This window comes from Oncorhynchus tshawytscha, linkage group LG16, assembly GCF_018296145.1.
Source record: "Oncorhynchus tshawytscha isolate Ot180627B linkage group LG16, Otsh_v2.0, whole genome shotgun sequence".
NCBI lineage: Eukaryota > Metazoa > Chordata > Actinopteri > Salmoniformes > Salmonidae > Oncorhynchus > Oncorhynchus tshawytscha.
In genome coordinates, this window is record NC_056444.1 from 60,210,867 (window position 1) to 60,236,314 (window position 25,448).

The 25,448-nt window shown below is 41.0% G+C and overlaps 1 protein-coding gene across 3 annotated transcripts in view; it reads right to left on the bottom strand.

Moving 5' to 3' along the window:
* cntn3a.1 (contactin 3a, tandem duplicate 1) overlaps positions 1–25,448 on the bottom strand; it is a 115,111-nt gene that overhangs the window by 16,818 nt on the left and 72,845 nt on the right. For 2 of the 3 annotated variants that reach the window (XM_042299433.1, XM_024375640.2), the window contains exons 9-13: positions 23,808–23,947; positions 17,010–17,166; positions 12,893–13,043; positions 5,581–5,708; positions 640–815 (exon numbers count right to left, since the gene is read on the bottom strand). In XM_042299433.1, coding sequence (XP_042155367.1) covers positions 640–815; positions 5,581–5,708; positions 12,893–13,043; positions 17,010–17,166; positions 23,808–23,947 — 752 coding nt within the window. The remainder of the gene's footprint in view (positions 1–639; positions 816–5,580; positions 5,709–12,892; positions 13,044–17,009; positions 17,167–23,807; positions 23,948–25,448) is intronic. The other variant, XM_024375641.2, reaches the window with a different exon arrangement.

Genomic DNA, 25,448 nt, shown 5'->3' on the forward strand with positions numbered 1-25,448 from the left:
TTTTCTGCAACATGTCAGCTTTGTGTCAAGTGATTAGTGCAGGGAGTCAAGCGCTCAAATGAAGCCATGAGGCAAACACAATTACACAACTAATGGCATTGCTGATGAGCCGGAGGAATATAGAACAAACTGTGGGTAGTAAGCAGCCAAGATATTATAATTGCTTTTCTAATTAAAGAGAAATACATTCAACTGTAGATGACCAAATGTAATGTTTGACTGAGCATTGAATCGACAATTCCTTAGGCAGCAGTTTTTTCAAAGGAGTAGTTGTTATCAACAAGTGGAACAGGCAAACAGGCAGACCCCTCTTGTTAATTGCAAAAACAAATTTGATATGATTCATGAATGAAAATCATTCAATACTCCATTCACTATATATCAGCAGTAAAGTATTCATTGTTGTACTGTATATGTTATTGTGCTCATAACATAATGCTGTAAAAGGTCTACTCTGCCCTTGGTAATTTTACATCATATAAACATACACAGTAAAAATAAATTAATATGATCAACTGTATGTAATTGGATTGCAAATCACAAGTGACAACCACATAAATAAGTCAAGTAATTATAAAAGGTCATCATAGTAGACTTAATTCAAACACATGAGTGTAAGGCAGACTCAAAAGCACTTACTCCGCCAACTTTCTCAAAGTAGCCCCCGTGGTTTCCAAAGTGGATGAGCTGTTCGTTGAAGAACCAGGTGAATTTCAAATCGAGCGTGGGGTCATGGGAGACTTGGCAGGGGAGGACGATGCTCTCGCCCACTGTCACGTCCAAATGCCCAGCTGGGCTGGTGATAATGGTTGTCTCTGCAAGAGACAAAAACAAGTTTAGCTACCTGGGCCAGACAGAAACAGCGGGGCGCTTTTCTTATCACTATGAACTTTGTTCTGCCTATTTACATTGACAAAATGTATATATGTGTTTTATAGCTCTATTGGGTTTCGTTTGAGTCCATTCAACTGTTTTTTCTTTGGAGGCATGGGGCTATTCTGGTGTCTTGTTAACTCCAGGACTGTTATACTCCGGGACTGTTATACCTCTGAGATTGTGATTATTGTGCTTTGGTCCTGTAAAATAAATGGGCATTATCATGTCCGGTAACACTTTATTTGGATTGTCCATCTGTATATGCTCTACAGACTATCAGTAACATTTCAACCTTCTGTCTACTAACCCTAACCATAGCCATAACCCTAACCTCAACCGTTATCCTAACCCTAAACTTAACCCTAACTCTTATTCTAAACCTAACCTTAGCAAGTAGTTGCTTATCAACAGATAGTTTATTGATAGTATGACCATCTGTAGAGCATCTACAGGTGGACTATCCAAATAAAGTCTGACCTCTCCAAACCACTTAGTATTTCATCCAAACGACTTAGTATCTTGTCCAACTGACTTTGTATCTCGCCCAAATGACTTACCTTAAGTTGTTATGCCAGTTGTGCTTCTGTTGTGCTTTCAGACCGTGTAATGATGACTGTAATGGTCACGGATTCCATCCATTAATATGATTATGCATTGACAGTTTTTTGATAGCCTACAGCGGGGCAGCTTGTGATTGCCAACTTGTAACAGATGCCCATATAGCTATCTGATGATTCATTTTCATCATGGACCTGTCTAATAAGGGCTCTAGGAGCCCATGTTAACGCCAAAGGTTCTTGACTGAAGTGGATGGAGTCATTAACACTAGGGCCGCTTGGCTTCACAGTATACAAGTACCCGCTAGAGAAAGTGCCTCTAGCTTAGGCATACTGTATCGTTATCAACCAAAAAGAAATACCACAGTAACAAAATATTAGTTGACTGTGTTAAAAATCCAAATCTTGGAATAAAAAACTATTTGTTCAATTTGATTTATAGATTTGATTTAGCTGAAATATCACAAGGAACTCAAAAGTAGTAGAGCCCAGTAACAGCTTCTTTATATAAAGAAAATAGAAAAATATAATCTCAACTTGTGGCTGTAATGTTCACTGAATGGACAGCGCCTATCTAGACAGCTATGGAAATCTCCTGTTCAGGCGTTGGCTCATATTGTCATCCTTTCTCATACACTGAATGAGAATGAACAGTGTAAGTGGCTTTAGCTGTCACTGTTTGTTCAAACTATAACCACAAGTCACTTACACAAAGTAATGCATCACTGAAGAAACCACACAAACCCATTCCTCTGCACGCCTCCATTTCCACAGGTCAGTCCGGAGTCTATAATTTGGTTCCATTTGGCTAGACAAAAAGCCCTCCTATTTCAACCACAGCATGGTGGTATGCTGCATAACAACCTAATCTTTGCTCTGGCTCTTTTGAGTGTCTTTTCCACTTCGGCAGTGCAGTGAGATACGCAGGGCTGAGTTTCCATACAGCAAGCCCCAACTGAATTATGCATGGGTGTCATAAGCGTCTAATGGACAGAGAATCAGACACTGCATGTCAGATGGTGTTTAAGGTCTCTATACGTTACGCTGTCAAAACAGCCCAGTGGGTCATCTCACACCCCCTAGGGTGCATTCCAGGTGAGGCTATGAATGCATGCCCTATGAATGAATGTCTCAAGACAAAAAGATGAGACATGATGACATGAACAAGATGAGACTTCATAACACATTCATAATCCCTACATGCTGCATTGATAAGCCGTGCTTATGTCAACAACCGCAAGTCAATATTTTTGTTATGTCACAGTACTGTCCTTTACACTGCAACTATGAACATGCTGCTCTTGAAATAATGTATGTACTGCTTATGAATGTGTTATGGTTATGAATGTGTTATGACGTTCTTATGTAGGTACCCTTCAAATAAGCTGTTATCTAAATGAGAATGAAGATTTTCAACTGCTACCTACTGAGTTCGGAAATATGGAATCATTTGAACACATTTTGACATGCGTGTTTCAATGTCATCCAGCTTACATTTTGCTAGTGCATTACTTTACTTGACAATGAAAAGGGTATCATGGTTTCCCCTCTTCATTGTCATCTCATTGATTTCTTGTTGCTAACATGGTATGGACGAACCACTATCAATCCAGGATAATTATACAGGATATCAGGGCTGTGCACAGACCATTCGGAGGTCAAATTTCCTCGGAATAAACATAACGGAGAAACTGAAGTGGTCCACCCACACAGACAGTGTGATGAAGAAGGCAGCTGAAGAAATTGTTCTTGGCACCTAAACCCTCACGAACTGTTATAGATGCACAATTGAGAGCATCCTGTCGGGCTGTATCCTCGCCTGGTACGGCAACTGCAGGGCTCTCAAGAGGGTGGTGCGGTCTGCTCAACGCATCACTGGGGGCAAACTACCTGCCCTCCAGGACACCTACAGCACCCAATGTCACAGGAAGGCCAAAAAGATCATCAAGGACAACAACCACCCGAGCCACTGCCTGTTCACCCCGAAGGCGAGTTCAGTACAGGTGCATCAACACTGGGACTGAGAGACTGAAAAACAGCTTCTATCTCAAGGCCATCAGACTGTTAAATAGCCATCACTAGCACATTAGAGGCTGCTGCCTATATACATAGACTTGAAATCACTGGCCACTTTAATAAATGGAACACTAGTCACTTTCATAATGTTTACATATTTTGCATCTCAAATGTATATTGTATGCTATTCTACTGTATCTTAGTCTATGCCACTCTCTTGTCCATATATTTATATATTGTTAATTCCATTCCTTTACTTAGATTTGTGTGTATTTGGTATATGATGTGAAATTGTTAGATATTACTGCACTGTCGGAGCTAGAAACAGAAGCATTTCGCTACACCCGCAATAACATCTGCTAAACACGTGTATGTGACCAATACAATTTAACTTAAATGAATTGACTACAATCATAATTCTCTACTGTGTCTGCATCTGATCATTGCGAATGTAGCTAGAAGATGATGTAAATCAGCTATCTAGTTAGCTAGCTAGTTATAGCTATACTGTCGAAACAATCTAACTAGTCTTTACTTGGTTTTAGTTTGTTGGTGACATCAGCCTTTTTGTTTTGTACCCTGGCGACAAAAGGGGAGGGGGGATTTGTGAGATTAGCTAGTTTTATGGTCAATTCAGACACATTAAAAAAAAAGCTTTTTCCTCATAGGGCAAAAGGACAGGTTCTCGAGCACCACTAGGGGCCTAACTGTGCACATTCCTGCAGGGTATGTCTCTCCATAAAATAAAAGTCTATGACATTTGTTGTAGCTTTCATTGCTATCATAACAGCCAGACACTTATTGTAGATGATATAAGTAGTTGATTGTAGCATGGTGCTAGCAATGGTAAAATTAAGAGTTTGATTCTTGTATGGCACCATGTAGACAGATCACTCACTCTGCTAATAGTGGGATCCGAACTTGAGAAACACACACATAACTTAAACTTGAATGTGAGACTTGCATTGATGTTAGATTTTATATCTGAAACTCAGTTTGAGTTCAGGGCAAATATGGAGATATGGGTACGTGCCCATATCTCAAGCCCTGAATGTGAATGTACTATTACAGGGAAAATCCACTCAAAAACTATGTATTGAATTTTGAATCATCATGATTTAAAAAAATCTATTTTAGTCCTCATTTGGACTAATTTTCCAAGAGTCATGATGATGTGGCTGGTGACACTTTGCTTCTTGAAAGTCCAACATCTTGAAAACTTGCCTGCTGACATGCAAAACATTTGCATGTCAGGGGGGGGGGGAATCCCTTTAAGCAAAGATGGGCAATACTTTTACTGACTGTGGCTGATATTGATTTCTTTCAAAGGGGACTGGCTGGATTTCATGAATATACTCTACAAAAATCACCTGTAAAATATACAGTATGTAAGATACTGCCATTCTTAGAGGCAAAAGGGCTGAAAAAAGGAAATGAAAGCAGTTTCTATGCCAAACAATTTGCAATTCATAAATTGTGAGGAATCACCAAAAGGCATTTTAATAGAGCACTGTTGTTGACTCTGCTCTTTAGAAGGGCTTGGAAATCCATTGCCTTGCAGAAGCGGGTGATTTAAATAGATTTAACTCTTAAACAAACAGAGCATGGCTATTAGCTACCCCAGGAAGGTATGAATTAAACATTAAGCCATAGCAATGCAATGAATCTTAAATCCAATGCTAACTCTGAACATGCCCAATCAACTAATTGTATGTTTGTGTGGTACATGGAAACTATCTGTTATTGTATCATCAATCCTTACATGGCTCTGTAGTCTGGTTCCTCTAATGAGACACTTGTTCATGGATAGTGCAGATAGTTATCTTCTATTGCCAAGGAAAACATTGGTCCCTTTCTTCATGCTCTGGTGATGTAAAAAGTCATACAATTAATTTTGTCCTGTTCCAAAATACCACCTCTTCTCCAATAGTGCAGGGTCATTATATTAACCGAATTAAAAACTCTAAGGGTCCTACTCTCAACTAATAACAAACAACCAAACCTACTCGTGAAGCCTGCAGTACAATCTGCTGCTGCAAGCATCCAGTCAGCATGTTTTTTTTTAAATGTACATCTTAATGCAAGGATTAGAGAAATGGAGAGCCATCTCAAGGAGTGGAAGTAGAGATACCTTTAACCAAAAGACTCCCAGCACTGCTTGCCACTCCAAACTGGTTCCTTGCCACGCAGGTGTAGAGGCCGACATCCATTTTGGTAACGTTTGCTATTCGAAGACTTCCATTGTCCAACACTGAGACTCTAGAAATGAATACAAAAATCGAATGTCAATATCTTAAGTCATACTACACTGATAGTTGTCACATAAACTGTAATCCAACTAAGGCCTGTTTCTGAAGATCTGATAATACTATTATTGATGAGTGGTGAAATATATACAGAGATTGAACAAATAAAATAAAGTAACATTTGTGACTATTTAAACATTTGTGACTACTAAACTATTATTTTAAACATTGTTCTAAATCTTCAGTGAGGAGTGAAACCATTCTGTTCTCTTCACAGATCCAGACCTCAAGGGCTGCAGTTTCTGCTGGTTATATCACCCTTGCCATTGAATCATCAGTTTCAATAGATCTAACCAGTTGTGTGTCTATTAGTCAGAACAGTGAGATGTTTTATTGATCAATGAAAACAGAGAACCAGTGGTATTGCTGCTGTGGCTCAGACTGGAGCTGTGCACCCCTGCCCTTGACCATCAGGTACCATGACAACAGTCCATAGTTAAAGGTAGAGTCAGCCATACACCAAGAAAACAGCAATATCGGGCCTACTTACGCAATAACTATGAATGTGAATTGCAAGGCCAAAAGTCTCTGCAGTTTTGGTCCAGCAGCTAACATGTTGCGTGAAGCACACCCATGCACATCTTTCTTTTGTGTGAGTGAAAGAGCTTGCAACGTGCTCATCTGCAATATCTGCAGTTCATCTTGCTGCTTGTGGCACTGTCATATCACTATGTTTAAAGCTGTTGTATAAACACCGGTGCCACAGATCTAAAGCCACACATCTGCTGGTCAGAGTGATATGTAATGAAAGGCTTATGAAAATGTAGTTTGTTAAAAGCCAACTGAACTCATCTTAGGTAGCAACCATATTGATGATGAAAAAATTAACCAATAACCTAATGCAGAAGACAAATGATTGAAACACATAACTAAATGGTATGGCAGATTATGTGTGATCTATAATGTGTAAATTGCAGAAGATTGCCTGTGCAAACACTAAATACACGGGATATTAAGTATATTCATGTGAACGGAAGTAAGTTGCTTAGGTGAATTAAGCGATGTGTTCCGACCTGATCATCTGAACTAGTACTAGCGTTTCATTGTCATATTCTGATAATACCTTCCGCTATTAAGCAATACGTAAGATCCCTGCACATCCCTGCTCTAAGCAGCTCTCTCAGCATCAAAACTGCTCAAGATGGTGTGATGAGTCTCACCAATGCCCTATGCACATTAAAAAGGCTTTCAGAGGAAGTGAAGCTACACATTCTTAAAAAGACACAGCTCCCAAAAGATTTTCCTTAGCATACAGGATAGCTATCCTTTCCCAAACAATCAAATATGACCTGCTAAGCTCACCAGAATCAAATGGCATTAGTCAATTTCTATAACTAGGCCGCTGGGAGAGGGAAGCACTTCCTCTAACTTTATCAGAGGGTTTCCAATGAAATGGACCAGAATAAAGAGTTATGGATATGAGATTTAACTTGGAGAAGACTTGACATTATACTGCAAACTGCACAGTGCAGACTTCCTCATCTTTCAAAGTGGAATAGAATATAAAGATGCAGCCCATATTTAAGGAGAGTTTCCGCTCTATGAAATTACTTTTCTTTGCCCTCCCTTTCTTCAAGGGCACAACAGCAATTAAGGTATACGGGGACTGTTGTGAATTTCATACAAAATGTTTTTCTCTCTGTTACTGGATGGTCTTAAAGTTAAATCCTGGACATATTATTTATCACTACCAAACTCACATTTATTTTCTGCAAACTTAACATGTGTAAATATTTGTATGAACATAACAAAATTCAACCACTGAGACATAAACTGAACAAGTTCCACAGGCATGTGACTAAACAGAAATTGAATAATGTGTCCGTTGGTCCTGTGAGTACCTGTGCCTTTGTATTGGCTTCCATGCTACGTGTTATTGTTACCATGTCCGTTGGTCCTGTGAGTACCTGTGCCTTTGTATTGGCTTCCATGCTACGTGTTATTGTTACCATGTCCGTTGGTCCTGTGAGTACCTGTGCTGTTGTATTGGCTTCCATGCTACGTGTTATCGTGCACTTGTTTTACGGGACTCGTCCCGTGTATTATTTAGGGGTTTACACCTCGCTCATTTCTTTGGGTCGAGTAAATAAAAAACCCTATTACGTATTCCTGCGCCTGTCTCCAATCCTTAGACAACGTGATACATTAAAAATAAAAACATGTAAAACTATTTTTTACATCCCAGCTGGGATGGCGTATCACTGCAGAATGCAGTGGTAGCCATGCTGGTTAAGTGTGCCTTGAATTCTCAATAAATCACTGACAGTGTCACCAGCATAGCACCCCCACACCATTCTCACCTCCTCCTCCATACATCACGGTGGTAACCACACATGCGGAGATCATCCGTTCACCTACTCTGTGTCTCACAAAGACACGGAGGTTGGAACCAAAAATCTCAAATTTGGACTCATCAGACCAAAGGACAGATTTCCACCAGTCTAATGTCCATTGCTTGTGTATCTTTGCCCAAGCAAGTCTCTTCTTATTGGTGTCCTTTAGTAGTGGTTTCTTTGCAGCAATTCAACCATGATTGACGCAGTCTCATCTGAATAGTTGATGTTGAGATGTGTCTGTTACTTGTACTCCATGAAATATTAATTTGGGATGCAATCTGAGGTGCAGTTAACTCTAATGAACTTATCCCCTGCAGCAGAGGTAATGCTGGGTCTTCCTTTCCTGTGGCGGTCCTCATGAGAGCCAGTTTCCTCATAGCCCTTGATGGTTTTTGCGACTGCACTTGAAGAAAATGTCAAAGTTCTTGACATTTTCTGGATTGACTGACCTTCATGTCTTAAAGTAATGATGGACTGTCATTTCTCTTTGTTATTTGAGCTGTTCTTACCATAATATGGACTTGGTCATTTACCAAATATGGCTATCTTCGGTATACCACCCCTACCTTGTCACAACACAACCGAGTAGCTCAAACGCATTAAGAAGGAAAGAAATCCCACAAATGAACTTTTAACAAGGCACACCTGTTAATTGAAATGCATTTCAGGTGACTACCTCATGATGCTGATAGAGAGAATGCCAGAGTGTGCAAAGCTGTCATCAAGGCAAAGGGTGGCTACTTTGAAGAATATAAAATATATTTTAATTTGTTTAACACTTTTCTGGTTACTGCATGATTCCATATGTGTTATTTCGTAGTTTTGAAGTCTTCACTTTAATTCTACAATGTAGAAAATAGTAAATATAAAGAAAAATCCTTGAATGAGTAGTTGTGTCCCAACTTTGACTGGTACTGTATACCCAGATGACTGATGGAGGGGGCGCTGTTTTGAAGCCTCTGCGCTGCCATTGTTGTACTCCTCCACCATCGTAAAATAATATTTTGGAAGATATGCATTTAGATATGCATTTAGATATGCATTTAGATATGCATTTATTAATGTCTACATTCATTTTTGCCAAGTATATTCTATTACATACACCTTAATGCATTCTTTAAAATTAATTATGGGAATTGAACATAATTTAAAAAAATAAAAAACACTATGTCCCTTAAAGTAGAATTTTGTGAGAGTACTAACGTTACAGTCCCTACTACAACAAATAAATACTCAAATATATCTAATTTTGTATTCAAACATTTAATTGAAATAGTGTACAATTTCATTCATTCTTATGGAGGACTGCTCCTTCTGAGTACCACCAATATGGCGGAGGTGGCTTCAAAGCCTCTCATTGGCAAATACATACTGTAGCATCAGCCATCCAGGGTATATACTCATAATTGGCTGAAACTAAAGTTGATACCACACTCCAGAGCACTATGTAGGACCTAGGCTATCAGCTACATGAAAGAAATCAAATAATCAAATGTGAATACACAAAGCTCAATAAGCATTGGAAAGAGAAAACCATTCATTGTAGGTTTTGTACAATACTTTTGTTGTGCTGATATGGGGGTATGTATGAAACATCAACATTGTAGGGTTTTCATCTCCTCATTGAGATACAAACATTACACTCTCTTCCGCATTTTTAGAGACTCTTTAGGAACTTATTGTGGTCTGTTTGGTTCAGAGGCTTACAGATGGATCATCTATTTTTTAAGCAACAATGTGTGCTATTTAATATAACAAAGAGGTCTAATTCCAATGGCAATTTTATAAAGCTATTTTGTGAGTTTTGTCCTTTCCGTTTGGTCAGCATTGAAATTAAATGACTTGTAAGCCATTATGGTTAATGTCATAGCCCCAAATACACACACAAGTCCTGTTTAAGATGTGCCTGTGATGCGCAGTGCCAACGCTACATGACTTGATTAAACAATCACAGCCCAAACTTGTTCTTGGTACATTTGCTCTCCTCTGGCCCAGACTATCTACACATAATAATACCACAAAGATTAGAAAGAAGTATCCATGTTATTAGGACAGTGAGATAGATTAGTAGTGTAGCACTCCTGCAATAACAGCGGTGCAGTCCTATCTAGATAAAGTGGAGAAGAATCCTTAAGAGACATACAGGGGGAATTGGTTTGTGAAAGATGCAGCCATAACCCTAGCCAACTACTTTTTCTATACACATCTCTACTCTAGGATATTTCCTTGCTAAATCAAATATTTCTTAGGTGTCGTTGATTTGATCCGTGAGCAGATTAAAATTGCTCACACCAGGAATACACCTGTGCAGAAATAAATACATATTGACCAAATTCATTTTTAGGAGCATTACTGAAGCATTACCATAGCAAAATACGAGTGACACACCTCACACTAAATCTTTGGAATGATATTACTGCTAGAAGCCAGTTCAAACCACAGCAACTCATTCTTGTTCCTGAGCGAGATGTATCAACCCAGCTATTTCTTCAAAGTAGCCTGGCTCCACCTGGTACATCACCTCTGGTGCTTCCTAATAATGTTGGCAGAGGGAGGTGAGACTTCCAGGCCTGAGGATGGATATCCAGGAGATGCAGCACAAAAGCTGCTGAGGCAGTTAATACAATTAATCCCAGATCAAATAAGAAATGCAGACCCCTGCTGATTCTTCACATGCACCGGCAGATGTGCCCATGTTGTAATGTCTCTCGTTTGGCATTACTCTGTGAAAACGAAGATGCTATTGCAGGGAATGTGAAGATAATAATAACAATAGCAATCATTTGTGTAATTTCTAGAGCGGTTTTCATAACAGAAAAATAAATGAATTGCCTAAAAAGCTAAATGTATGAGTATTGGCTACAACAATTAAAGATATACAGTAGGTCAACCAGAGGTGAAGATCATAGCACAAGGTAATGTTGACGTTAGCATTGTAAAAAATGGATTATGTGCTTTAGCCAAATCCTCGGTTATTTGTTGTCGTGCCATATCTTATTTTCTTGGTATGACAACGAGCATGACAGATGAGCTGTCTACAGAACAAACTGATCTGCTACCAGGCTACATTGAAGTCAATCTATAGCAGACTTAGAGAATTATGTCTGGTGGATAGAATTATATATATACTGATAGGGAGGATAGATTGTTATTGTGTGATTCTTTTCAATGTTCTCTCATCTCATGCCGGAGGTCACGACCACATACGACCCCTGGGGATTTGATTCCCAGATAAACCTCTTCTGACCGTTCATTCCTCTCTCGCCTGTCCCCGTCGCTCTCTATTCGAATCGTCGCTCTCTATTCGAATCGGTGTATCTGAATAAACAGTCAAATATGTAAGGTGAACAGTATTCCGTTCTCATCCCGGCGCACACATAATTAGTGGCCAGATTGAATATATTGTAGGAATTCTGCCCAAGGCCAATGTTGTACTTACTGAATTACGGTGTGTACATGTGGGTGCATGTGTGAATCACAGGAGGTTGGTGGCACCTTAATTGGGGAGAACAGGCTTGTGGTAATGACTGGAGCGGAATCAGTGGAATGGTATCAAATACGTCATAAACACATGTTTTCCAGGTGTTTGATGCCATTCCATTAGAGCTGTTCCGGGACATTATTATGAGCCGTCCTCCCCTCAGCAGCCCCCTGTGCTGTGAATGAGTCCTCATATTAAAAAATGTTTGGGCATGACCACCCTGGACCATGCCACATTTATAGCACCTATCAATGAAAAAGGCCAAAGATCAATAAAAACTAAGACATTACCACTACATTGAATTTATGAATACATATGATTCAGATCATTTTTGCAAAATTCATACAACATTACTTTGACCAATTGGCACTGCCTTTTCCCTTGTTGCTCGTGCCGGAGGTATTACACCCAGATCTACAGTAATGGAATTAGGTTGTTAGCCAGTTCCATTATACCACAAAGGGGATGTCTAGCTAAAGTTGTAGGTCCACCGATGATTGATCATCGTTTCTTGAGATTTCATCCACTACCCCGGTGTCTCAATTCCTGGCTCATACATTCAGATTTAACAATCCTCTCACTTGACCAACCCAGTGGTAATGAGCTGATGGATCAGAGGATCGATTTGTCTGCCAAAGACTAGAAAGTCCCAATTACCTTAAGTAAACACTTGAACACAGTTCCACAAAAAGCCCAAGACAGCGTAGTAGAGTAGTGGAGAAGGGGAAATGGAAGAAGATGAGAAAATATATCAGTAATTCTACAGGACCCCAATCTCATGTTAAATCATTGAAAGTAATTCAACATTGGTAACTGTGTGGCAACAAATGGCTTTGTACTTAGAAGTGTTTGTATGCATCCCTAAGAGCTACTACGTCCGTGTTTCTCAATCTCCAGTCTGTGGGCCTGTGTCGGTCTGTGGGATGTTGCTTACTGGTCCCTGGTCCCAGATGGTTAACTGGCACTAATTGAGTAACCGCTAAATTGGTAGTTGTTTTGCAAGTGGTCCATCAAGGAGGAAAAATCAAAGCTTGCCCTGACACAAGATGAGGGACCATAGTTTGCCACTAGGGAATCATTATTACAATGTATTTAATTTACCTGATACAAAGCATCCTGTAAAATAACGACAAAGTGTCAACATCTCCTTTACATATCACACTGCATTTCTCACAAAGTACGGGCATCAGGCATGCTTGACTGATTCTGTTTAGTGCGATGGATCCAATGAAATAGTCCCAAAATCGCAAATGCTAAAAAATATTAGTATTAAGTACAATTTGAATCCAGGTTTGCGAATGTCCCGGCTTTCCACCATACCTGTGGCTCTCTCGGAGTGCTTCTTTCCCCTTCCTCCAGGAGATCATCCCATGTGGAGACATCTTAGGCCTGCACTCAATCAGCACATCACCCCCCTGCCTGGCCAGGGTCTGAGGCTTCAGCATGTTCTGGGAGAAATCTGGGGCTACAGCTACAAGAGAGATATTAAGAGATGGAGAGACAGATATCAATTGGCTAAAATAGAGGGATTGAAAGAAGAGAGAGAGAAATCAAGAGAGAGCATCCCTCAGAACATATAGGTCACCATATCTATTAGGTAGGTCAGCTAACCACACGTCCTCCATAGACACCACACACGCACATGCGCGCACAAACACACACACACACACACTTGGAGAGGGCGTTCATTTAAGAAAGATGCTTCATAGTTTTAGAACGCCTTGCAGTTTTCCTTGCTGGGGTGTAATACATCAAGCATTCAGCCGTGGGGCTTTGACAAAAAAGAAAAGATGTAAAACGAGGGGAGGCTTTGTAGCCACTCCTTTAGGCTTTAATTACTAACACTCCGACGTCTGGATCTGTTTTGTATGCATATCGACTCAGCAGAGCGCTCTTCAAAGCCAACACGCTGCCGAGCGACGATGACAGCGCTGAGAACCTGTGCAATGCGCTTTGCAATTATTTCTTGCCACGGTGTTTAAGACAAAAATACAAAAAAATGTCACTTCCTCCCTTTAACCCTTCGCCTATATGGCTAAACTGAAATGTTTCTTACAGAAGAAATATGAAAAGCATATGCATAAGCATGGTAGTAATTGAAAGGGAATAGTTTGGAGGTTATGGGAAAATTATTCAACCAAAGTTGAGGACACAACAGTTTACCTGAGACAAGACAGAATCCAAACATTACACGGTTGATTTTATGTGAATTTAAAATGTACTGTACTTTTTGCCACATTTGTTGCTAGCGAAATCTGAAAATACTCTGGATTACATTCAGAACATGATAAGAATATCCCTGGAAAATATGGGGTAGGTCCTCAATGTCTCATCTTTCAAAATACATAAAGTCCTCTTAATTTCCCTCACTCAGTCAACAAAACATTTGCCCAATTAACGGGAAGGATGGGGGCAACTTATTCTCACATGCGGTGCTCAAGTTCAGAACGCCTGTCAGTCAAAACCCATAAAGCGCAGTGAAGCGGACAGCCTGAGCTTTGATTGAGCATTTATAGCATGATACTGTACAGCCAATGTGTTTCAATTTAGGCGCTCATCAGTGCCCAAATCTGTTATTTTCAACCCGTATATACGGGTAGAGTGTAAAGGGTTAATATCTACAGACCAACAGATATTGTCATTCAATTTGTCCAAGGTCTTTTAGCTTTCGGAATAATTATGCTCTCATTCTCTACACCACCATGACATTAGTTGCTCTAATGAGGAACAAGTCATTTCACTCTCACGCCTTAAAATAGGGGTTCTGAAACTTCTTCAGCCTGGGATCCAAATGAGAAATGTGTGAGAAAAAATGCGTGCCTGTTTGGTATTCGGCCATGATTACTACAAGATTACAAGAGGGCCCCTGTCTTGATGGCAGAGAGAATTAAAAAACAAATACATTTCCTACAATTCTGCACATTTTGCCATGTGGTGGAGAGAAATCTTTGCCATTTTAAAGCTAATTTCCTGCAATTCTACACATTTTTCCATGACTCATGCCATGTTATATATGATATCTTAGTGACAGTGACTAACACGCACGTGCCCTGCGTGCCTGGTTGGTATTCGGTCATGATTACTACAAGATAACATAGCTGGCTAGACTAATTTACCAGTCTAAACATTGTTAGCTGACATGGCTAATTGAGTGACAGTCAGTGACTGACATAACAAGAGAAAAACTGCTGAAGTAAAACATTTCATAATTGCACCTTGTGTTATCTATTATTCTATCTATCAACAAACAGTAAGCTGAGATCCAAAAACTCAGACCTGTCCGCAAGCCACTTTGGGTCGAGACCCATATTTAAGAAAGGCTGCCTTAAAAGTCTTGGGGCTTGATTCAATCCATAACGCGGAATATCTGAGTTGTAGCGCAATTGACATTTAAAGGCAATGTTACCGCATTTGCGGAGATTGCATCCACGGTAAACGCTGCATATGTCGGCTTAATCGGAAATGACCTTTAAGGCCTAGATTCAATCAGTTCCAGCTCTAACCTGCTATAACCAACAACTGTATAGCAGTTTCATTGTTTTTGTTTAGACAAAGTCAGAGGTGCATAGTAACGGCATTGGAGCAGTCGAATTGCTGAGCAGCTGCTCTTGTCATCATTGTCATGAAACCACACCAGTCCTTAAATCACACCCGTGTTAGATGTTCAGAACGAGAAAGTGTAGGTTACATAAAAATAATGACACTCAAAATGAAAACCAGTCAACAAAATAATAAGGATATACAGTATATCAGCCTAATCGAGGTGCCCTCCAGGACACCTACACCACCCGATGCTACAGGAAGGCCATAAAGATCATCAAGGACATCAACCACCCGAGCCACTGCCTGTTCACCCCGCTGCCATCCAGAAGGCGAGGTCAGTACAGGTGCATCAAAGCTGGGACCGAGAGACTGAAAAACAGCTTCTATCTCAAGGCCATCAGACTGTTAAACAGCCACCACTAACATTGAGTGGCTACTGCCAACACACTGTCAATGACACTGACTCTACTCCAGCCACTTTAATCATGGGAATTGATGGGAAATGATGTAAATATATCACTAGCCACTTTAAACAATGCTACCTTATATAATGTTACTTACCCTACATTGTTCATCTCATATGCATACGTTGATACTGTACTCTATATCATCGACTGCATCCTTATGTAATACATGTTTCACTAGCCATTTTAACTATGCCACTTGGTTTACATACTTATCTCATATGTATATACTGTACTCGATATCATCTACTGTATCCTGCCTATGCTGCTCTGTACCATCACTCATTCATATATCCTTATGTACATATTCTTTATCCCCTTACACTGTGTATGACAGTAGTTTTTTTTTTGGAATTGTTAGTTAGATTACTTGCTCGTTATTACTGCATTGTCGGAACTAGAAGCACAAGCATTTCGCTACACTCGCATTAACATCTGCTAACCATGTGTATGTGACAAATAAAATTTGATTTGATTTGATTTGATTTGATTTGTATAGATTATAACACACATTCCAGTGTTCAAACTTGTAAACAAGGCTGCATGGGATTATTACGAATGCGTCTCGGCGCATCTGCCAATGTTCACGATAGGTATAACACCGGGAGCCGCTTGCGAATTTGACAGCTCCAACGCAGTTACACCTCCAACATCGTCTAAATAAAAACAATGAAACTTCTATGCAATTGTTGGTTATCGCAGGTTCAGGCAGAACTGGTTGACTCCAGCCCTAAATGTCAACCACACTACAACACAGATCTTCCACGTTACGGATTTAATCGACCCTGTGGTTTCCTCCAAGATTTAGACTGTGGGAGGATACATGTTGTTGGATTCGACATTTTGAACATTGAGATATTAAATAAATGATAGGAAAGAAGTATAGAATCAAATGAGAAAGAGACTGGGCCTCTGTAGAAAGACAGATAGCTGTGGAATGTGTTGGGGGACAGGAGCAGAGCAACAGTTGAGATGTTGGAGACAGATGGGCATCTATGGACTAAGGGAAGGAGGGGTTGAGGTCAGGAGGTGAGGTCAGTTCCCCTTAAGGGAGTAATCAGGGTTTAGTATCTGGTTACCTTCTTTCTGTTGAACAATAAGATGTAAGGATTGGAGAGAGAAGGAGGAGTGTCCTAAAGTGGGATGTATATAACTGTGATGGTGAGAAATGTTTTACTGTCTGAATACAGCTGTACAGAACCTTTGGGAAATATTCAACTTGGTTAAAGCTTCTCTAGTGTCCGTGAGCTATTTACTCTGAAAAATAAGAACCTAACACTGTATAGCGTGCAGTATGGCTTTAAGTGGCTTCTGCACTATTAAATTGCAAACCTTGCTAGTGACCATAGCTACTGAAGAGAGCTAGTTATGCAGCTGAATGACGATGACAATGACAACAATGATGATGATAATGGCATGCTGAATCTTACCTATAACTCGGAGTTCAGTGTTGGTGAAGACCCGACCATGTTTATTCTCTGCAACACACTGGTACATCCCAATGTCGGCCAGCTTCAAGCTGCTGATGGTCAGGACTCCGTTGTTCACTTGCACTCTGTCCTGAAAAAGAGACACCCGGTTTTCCATCTGAAAGTCAGAGAGAGCTATTGTACTCATAGTATGACAGGATGCCTTCAACAGATTCAAACTACTGAGAGAAAAACCATGTAGGGCAGGATACTAACACACCCATGACACCCAGACACCCATGTATACCCGAACTCAAATCCTTCTGTTCACCTGATTTAGAATTCCTCACAATCAAATGTAGACCGCATTATCTACCAAGAGAATTCTCTTTGATTATAATCACAGCCGTATATATCCCCCCCCCAAGCAGACACATCGATGGCTCTGAACGAACTTTATTTAACTCTCTGCAAACTGGAAACCATTTATCCGGAGGCTGCATTCATTGTAGCTGGGGATTTTAACAAGGCTAATCTGAAAACAAGACTCCCTAAATTTTATCAGCATATCGATTGCGCAACCAGGGGTGGAAAGACCTTGGATCATTGTTACTCTAACTTCCGCGACGCATATAAGGCCCTGCCCCGCCCCCCTTTCGGAAAAGCTGACCACGACTCCATTTTGTTGATCCCTGCCTACAGACAGAAACTAAAACAAGAGGCTCCCACACTGAGGTCTGTCCAACGCTGGTCCGACCAAGCTGACTCCACACTCCAAGACTGCTTCCATCACGTGGACTGGGATATGTTTCGTATTGCGTCAGATAACAATATTGACGAATACGCTGATTCGGTGTGCGAGTTCATTAGAACGTGCGTTGAAGATGTCGTTCCCATAGCAACGATTAAAACATTCCCTAACCAGAAACCGTGGATTGATGGCAGCATTCGCGTGAAACTGAAAGCGCGAACCACTGCTTTTAATCAGGGCAAGGTGTCTGGTAACATGACCGAATACAAACAGTGCAGCTATTCCCTCCGCAAGGCTATCAAACAAGCTAAGCGTCAGTACAGAGACAAAGTAGAATCTCAATTCAACGGCTCAGACACAAGAGGCATGTGGCAGGGTCCACAGTCAATCACAGACTACAGGAAGAAATCCAGCCCAGTCACGGACCAGGATGTCTTGCTCCCAGGCAGACTAAATAACTTTTTTGCCCGCTTTGAGGACAATACAGTGCCACTGACACGGCCTGCAACGAAAACATGCGGTCTCTCCTTCACTGCAGCCGAGGTGAGTAAGACATTTAAACGTGTTAACCCTCGCAAGGCTGCAGGCCCAGACGGCATCCCCAGCCGCGCCCTCAGAGCATGCGCAGACCAGCTGGCCGGTGTGTTTACGGACATATTCAATCAATCCCTATACCAGTCTGCTGTTCCCACATGCTTCAAGAGGGCCACCATTGTTCCTGTTCCCAAGGAAGCTAAGGTAACTGAGCTAAACGACTACCGCCCCGTAGCACTCACTTCCGTCATCATGAAGTGCTTTGAGAGACTAGTCAAGGACCATATCACCTCCACCCTACCTGACACCCTAGACCCACTCCAATTTGCTTACCGCCCAAATAGGTCCACAGACGATGCAATCTCAACCACACTGCACACTGCCCTAACCCATCTGGACAAGAGGAATACCTATGTGAGAATGCTGTTCATCAACTATAGCTCGGCATTCAACACCATAGTACCCTCAAGCTCGTCATCAAGCTCAAGACCCTGGGTCTCGACCCCGCCCTGTGCAACTGGGTACTGGACTTCCTGACGGGCCGCCCCCAGGTGGTGAGGGTAGGCAACAACATCTCCTCCCCGCTGATCCTCAACACTGGGGCCCCACAAGGGTGCGTTCTGAGCCCTCTCCTGTACTCCCTGTTCACCCACGACTGCGTGGCCACGCACGCCTCCAACTCAATCATCAAGTTTGCGGACGACACAACAGTGGTAGGCTTGATTACCAACAACGACGAGACGGCCTACAGGGAGGAGGTGAGGGCCCTCGGAGTGTGGTGTCAGGAAAATAACCTCACACTCAACGTCAACAAAACTAAGGAGATGATTGTGGACTTCAGGAAACAGCAGAGGGAACACCCCCCTATCCACATCGATGGAACAGTAGTGGAGAGGGTAGCAAGTTTTAAGTTCCTCGGCATACACATCACAGACAAACTGAATTGGTCCACACAGACAGCATCGTGAAGAAGGCGCAGCAGCGCCTCTTCAACCTCAGGAGGCTGAAGAAATTCGGCTTGTCACCAAAAGCACTCACAAACTTCTACAGATGCACAATCGAGAGCATCCTGGCGGGCTGTATCACCGCCTGGTACGGCAACTGCTCCGCCCTCAACCGTAAGGCTCTCCAGAGGGTAGTGAGGTCTGCACAACGCATCACCGGGGGCAAACTACCTGCCCTCCAGGACACCTACACCACCCGATGTTACAGGAAGGCCATAAAGATCATCAAGGACATCAACCACCCGAGCCACTGCCTGTTCACCCCGCTATCATCCAGAAGGCGAGGTCAGTACAGGTGCATCAAAGCTGGGACCGAGAGACTGAAAAACAGCTTCTATCTCAAGGCCATCAGACTTTAATAATGGGAATTGATGGGAAATGATGTAAATATATCACTAGCCACTTTAAACAATGCTACCTTATATAATGTTACTTACCCTACATTATTCATCTCATATGCATACGTATATACTGTACTCTATATCATCGACTGCATCCTTATGTAATACATGTGTCACTAGCCAATTTAACTATGCCACTTTGTTTACATACTCATCTCATATGTATATACTGTACTCGATACCATCTACTGTATCTTGCCTATGCTGCTCTGTACCATCACTCATTCATATATCCTTATGTACATATTCTTTATCCCCTTACACTGTGTATAAGACAGTAGTTTTGGAATTGTTAGTTAGATTATTTGTTGGTTATTACTGCATTGTCGGAACTAGAAGAACAAGCATTTTGCTACCCTCGCATTAACATCTGCTAACCATGTGTATGTGACAAATAAAATGTGATTTGATTTGATTTGATTTGACAAGACATGCCACCAAAGGTCTCTTCACAAACTCCAAGTCAAGAACAGACTATGGGAGGCACACAGTACTACATAGAGTCATGACTACATGGAACTCTATTCCACATCAGATAACAGTAGAATAAGAATTTAAAAAACAGATAGAAATAAACCTTATGGAACAGCGTGATGGGACACACACACACACAGGTACAGACACACACACACACACACACACGCACACAACCGCTAGCACACGCACTCTAAACACATATACCGTACGTACACATGGAGTTTGTATTGTAGATATGTGATAGTAGAGTATTGGCCTGAGGGCACACACTTAATGTGTTGTGAAAAAATGTATGAAATGTAATGTAATATTTTACATTGTATATAACTGCCTTAATGTTGCTGGACACCAGGAAGAGCAGCTGCTGTTGGGGATCATTGATAAATACAAATACTTGGTGACATTTTAAGGTTTGGTGTTCAAATGAAAGATGCTCCCACACACTGTGCTTGCAAAGTATAATTTATATATATTGCTTCTCTATACTGTATACTTAGGTTTGGTAACATTTGGTTTGAGGCCCTTTGACGAAGGGTTGAACCAAATTAAGTGTTACCTCACAACTTAAAAATGGCAAATAAGGAACTGATGATTTATGAAACAGCAAATTATAAGCAGTTTATGGGCACAAAATAAGGGCTGTGTGTGAACACTTGAAATAATATTCCATGGAAACGGGTGTATTCCGTTGGAAGACCTGATCTCATTTCAGCTGTAGCCACTATTTCTCCCCGTCAGGGGGGTGGTAATTAAAATACTGCTAATTTTCTGGGGTCCTAATAGGCCCATAGGGGATTATTCTAACCCCCTCTGCTAAAAATGTTCCTGAAACCTCATCAAATGATAGTTTAAATAAAGAGTCCCTGTGGAATTAATCAGGAACATAATAGACTTGCTAAATCTGGGATGACCGTCTTATTCAGAAGAGCTGTTTGTTATGCAGGATCAAAAATAATATTGAGTTGATAAGACGCACGCGTGAATGCAAGTACAGAAACACACACACACACACACACACACACACACACACACACACACACAGGCACGCACAAACACACACACACACACACACACACACACACACACACACACACACACACACACACACACAAACAGAATGTGGATGACATCCGCTTCTTTTCTCCTCTATTCTCTCTTTGACCTTTATGAGAATTGCCACTGCTTCCTATGCCTCTTTTATAGTCGTGTCAATTTAGTCGAGCTACACTCATTGTTCTTGCCCTTGATCTTCTCCATTGAGTGCAGCCAGTCTTTTAATGTCATTGAGAGAGCAGTTCCGGAGGGACCATCCTGCACTCTGTCTGTTGTCTGAAAGCATTACTGCTCTGCCTCTTGAAAATACAGGGCTGTCCCTTACCATCAGTGAGTGACCCTGCTGAGGGGCCCTTATGAGTCTCAGTCATGCGATGGGCGAGTGGCTGACTCAGTGTTAGAGGCTGAGAGAGGGGACTGTGCATGCAGCACTTGGGATGGCACAACACGTATCTCTACCAGTGTGTGTGTGTGTGTGTGTGTGTGTGTGTGTGTGTGTGTGTGTGTGTGTGTGTAGGGGTTGAGCCTCACTGTTCCATTCGGTGCCCAGCATTGTCCACTTGAACAATGTCAGATGAGTTTCTGCCTGGATTCTAGCTCTTACCAGAGAAAATAAATGGAGGCATACGTCTGCTTTATGGGCATCATTAATTAAGCTTGACGATTCTCTGATTTTAGCAGTATTTTACGATGATAGTTGAAAGGCCATTTGAGCACCTCATGTCGTATGAAATGGATTTAACGATCCCATCACTGACACTGCTAGGTGAGCAGACACAAAAAACAGCAATGATTCCAAAGTCATGTTTGTGACTTTAGAGGGCATTTGTAAAAATCGGAACACCTCGAGATTCACTCATTAATTTGTCCAGGGCTAGCTGTTGAGTGGGGAAATATGTGTATGAGAAGGTCCTCGTTTCACGAGGTGACATTTTAAGTTACAGCCCTACTCAACACCATCTACTTCCCTTGACGTCTAGCCAACATTAGGAATAGTTGGAGCAAAAAGACTGGGCCGGACAGATCCATTGTAATGAGGAATAACAAATGGTACCTTTCCCCTTCCTTTCCTCCAGAAGAGGCTATAAGGACACTCCTGACCTGTAAAATGACCAACCAAATTCTGAAACTGAGCCTTACCTTAACCCTTAACCCTAACCTTAACCCTTAACCAAACCCTTAACCCTAACCTTAACCCTTAACCAAACCCTTAACCCTAACCTTAACCAAACCCTTAACCAAACCCTTAACCCTAACCTTAACCCTAACCTTAACCAAACCCTTAACCCTAACCCAATTTGAACTAACTCTGAAATGAAACATCGCTTTGCAGATCACAAGTGTCCGTGTAGCCTTTTCCCTTTCCTCTCCTCTCCCACTACACCGCTGACCTTTGAGTTTGGGAAATTGATTAAATGCTGCCACGGTTGACGGTGGCATTTAGAAAATGGTAACACCCCAGCTCATTAACACAGCCACATGTATGAAAAGTGTGTTACCTTTCCTCCGCCGACCGATATTTGGAATAGAATATGTGATTTGAAAGTCAATAAACGCTGAGGTACACCGGTATACTAACAAGTGTTTTATGTGGTCCGGGATATGTGGTGACCAACACTTGACCTTCGAATGACCCTCTCAATTGCACCCAACAATTGCACATTTGAGACTGCTGACCACCTTTGAGATAGCAAACTAAGTCTACTTTAACATCAACGTAACTTGATTCTTAAATCAACTGAATGGACACCTGTTCACTTGTAAAAAAAAGTGTTTAACACATTTCCATTCCAACACTGACATTATACGTGTCTGTGATTCACGGGATTTATCACAATAACAAACTAAGCCAAATGCATGAATGTGAAATCTACTCAGTGTGATAAGGCTTCTCGTTTCCTTTCCCTGGGGAGAAGTGGCTTAATGGTAAAAACTCGAAAGAGCAGATAGGAGAGATTGAAAAACAGATTACTGCGGGGCTCAGTGTTTGACGCAAGTAGAAAATTGCATCACTTTGGCTCATTCGCAAAACAAACTCACCCTGCTACACAGACATGTGGGCCTTTTTCAATTGTATGCTAAGAAGCTCTTCCAAATAGAATGACTATGCTATGTTCTTCCACCCACCCAGTCATGTCATTGCTCACTATAATACCAATGTCCTTTCTCACAAAGCAGCAATATGGTCAAGAATTTGGATGAAACATTTTGCATTATGTATGAGTAAACACTTTGATTTACATTGGTCATGTCCCAGGTTCTTATACTATAGTATTACAATTAATAAGTCTGATAGGATTTGTCCGTTCTAGTCATTTGAGTAATTGGGTAACACCTCTTATGAATACCCTCTTCATAATGCATTAAAATCACATTTATAATGCCTTATGAGGTATGCAAAATGCTCTATAATGCACACCATAGGTGCAACTTGCTGCTCACATTCTAATTCAACGTTTAAAAAAAAAAGTTAGGTCACATTGTGGTATTGCAGTATCACCTAGTGATAGTTTATCACAAAAACCTGTACTGCAATAAAACAATTTTTGTTAAAGAAGTGAGACTGGCTTCCCTCCAACTCTCACAGGAAAACACTCACCTCCATTGTGTCCAGAGGCTCGCCGTTTTTCAGCCATCGGTACGAGGACTTTGGCTTGGCACTAGCCTTGCACTCCCACACCAGGGTGTCATCGATTGGCTTCTGAGCATCCCGAGGCTCCTCGATCAGGTGAGGGGGAGCTGCAAAGGTCCACAGGATGGTGGTTTAATATTGAAAATGGGTTACAGTTGTGAACATAAATCAATTAATCAACCAAGCAGGCAATTAGTTAATTAATAAAGCAACCAACCAAGCAATTCATTAATCAACTTCCCATTAACCCAAATCTGACCCCAAAAGAAGCAAAAAAACAAAAACAGCAATAAGAGGTTCTATAGCAGAGCCCATATACAGCTCTCTTGTCACAACCATTTTTAATGAAAAGCTTACAGATTGGTGATTGGCTTAGGTTAGTTCATATTGACTCGACACATTATTGTGAATTACTGCTAAGTGAAGTGGATGTGAGTCTAAGGCAGCAGCATTATTGACACTATAGGATGCCCCCATTTTCTAATTTGAAATGAAAATCTATTGGAAAATGGTGGTGCATTTAAAATGGTGGTTCTTGTGTCACATAAATTACTACTGCCTTATCTTCCAGGCTGGCCTCAAAGCCATACAAAGCATACTATACATATTGTTGTGCACCTCCAAGACATATGATATGTACTAATGGTCTCTAGACTTTAGTTACTTTAGACATAAATGTACTGTAAGTAGTGAGGTTTGTCGGGGAGGATGGGTGGGCCTACACCGCAACCGTCTAGCAATTCAGAGGTTGCGTGTTTGAGTCATGTCAGTGACAACTGCAGCATTTTAGCTAACCTTTCCCCGAACTCTTTTCCTAACCTTAACTTAATTCTCCTAACCTTTCAAGTACATTTTTCTAACCTTTTTCGTTTTAGTTTCCTAAACAGGTAATGTAAATGATCCTAACCTTTGTCTTTATTTCACCTCACCATAAATTCTCCCTGTAAAAGTCCTTTGTAATTGTCCTTTGTTGTTATGACGCAACAAGCAACCTTGTCTCAGAGAAAGATGTATAATACTATATGTCCTCCAAAAAGTAATATGTGTTACTTCATACAATTCATATGCTATTTTACGACCGGGAAAGACATATGATACTATACATTATTTAAATCATATGATATTGTATGACCGCTATTCCATTCATAATGTGACCTAACATATCATACTAAATGAAGAGAATAAATCATACATACCAAATCAATATAAAGCCCTGAGACCAGGTTGTATCTTCCACAAGGATAGGGGCAGACTCATGGCCTTTGAGTGAACACATAAATACTGTATGCTGGCCAAGGGGTCAAGGACACCTATTCGGTGTGTGTTTTTGTGCATGTGTGTGTGCATGCAAGCAAGTTTGTAAACTACGTTTCTGTTATGTTATTTAGTAGCTAACATACTGTTAGTATCCTGTGATAAACCTGAGAAACAACGACAAGAGTACTGTACCATGTCTACACGGGTTAAATTTGTATGAGCTACTAAGTTTCATCTATTATTGGAAGACTGTTCTGTACATACTCCTGAGTGATTGATATACAGTATATTGTGTGGAATCATGATAGCTGTCATATTGTCATGTTGTACTCATCTTTCTTGCACTAACAC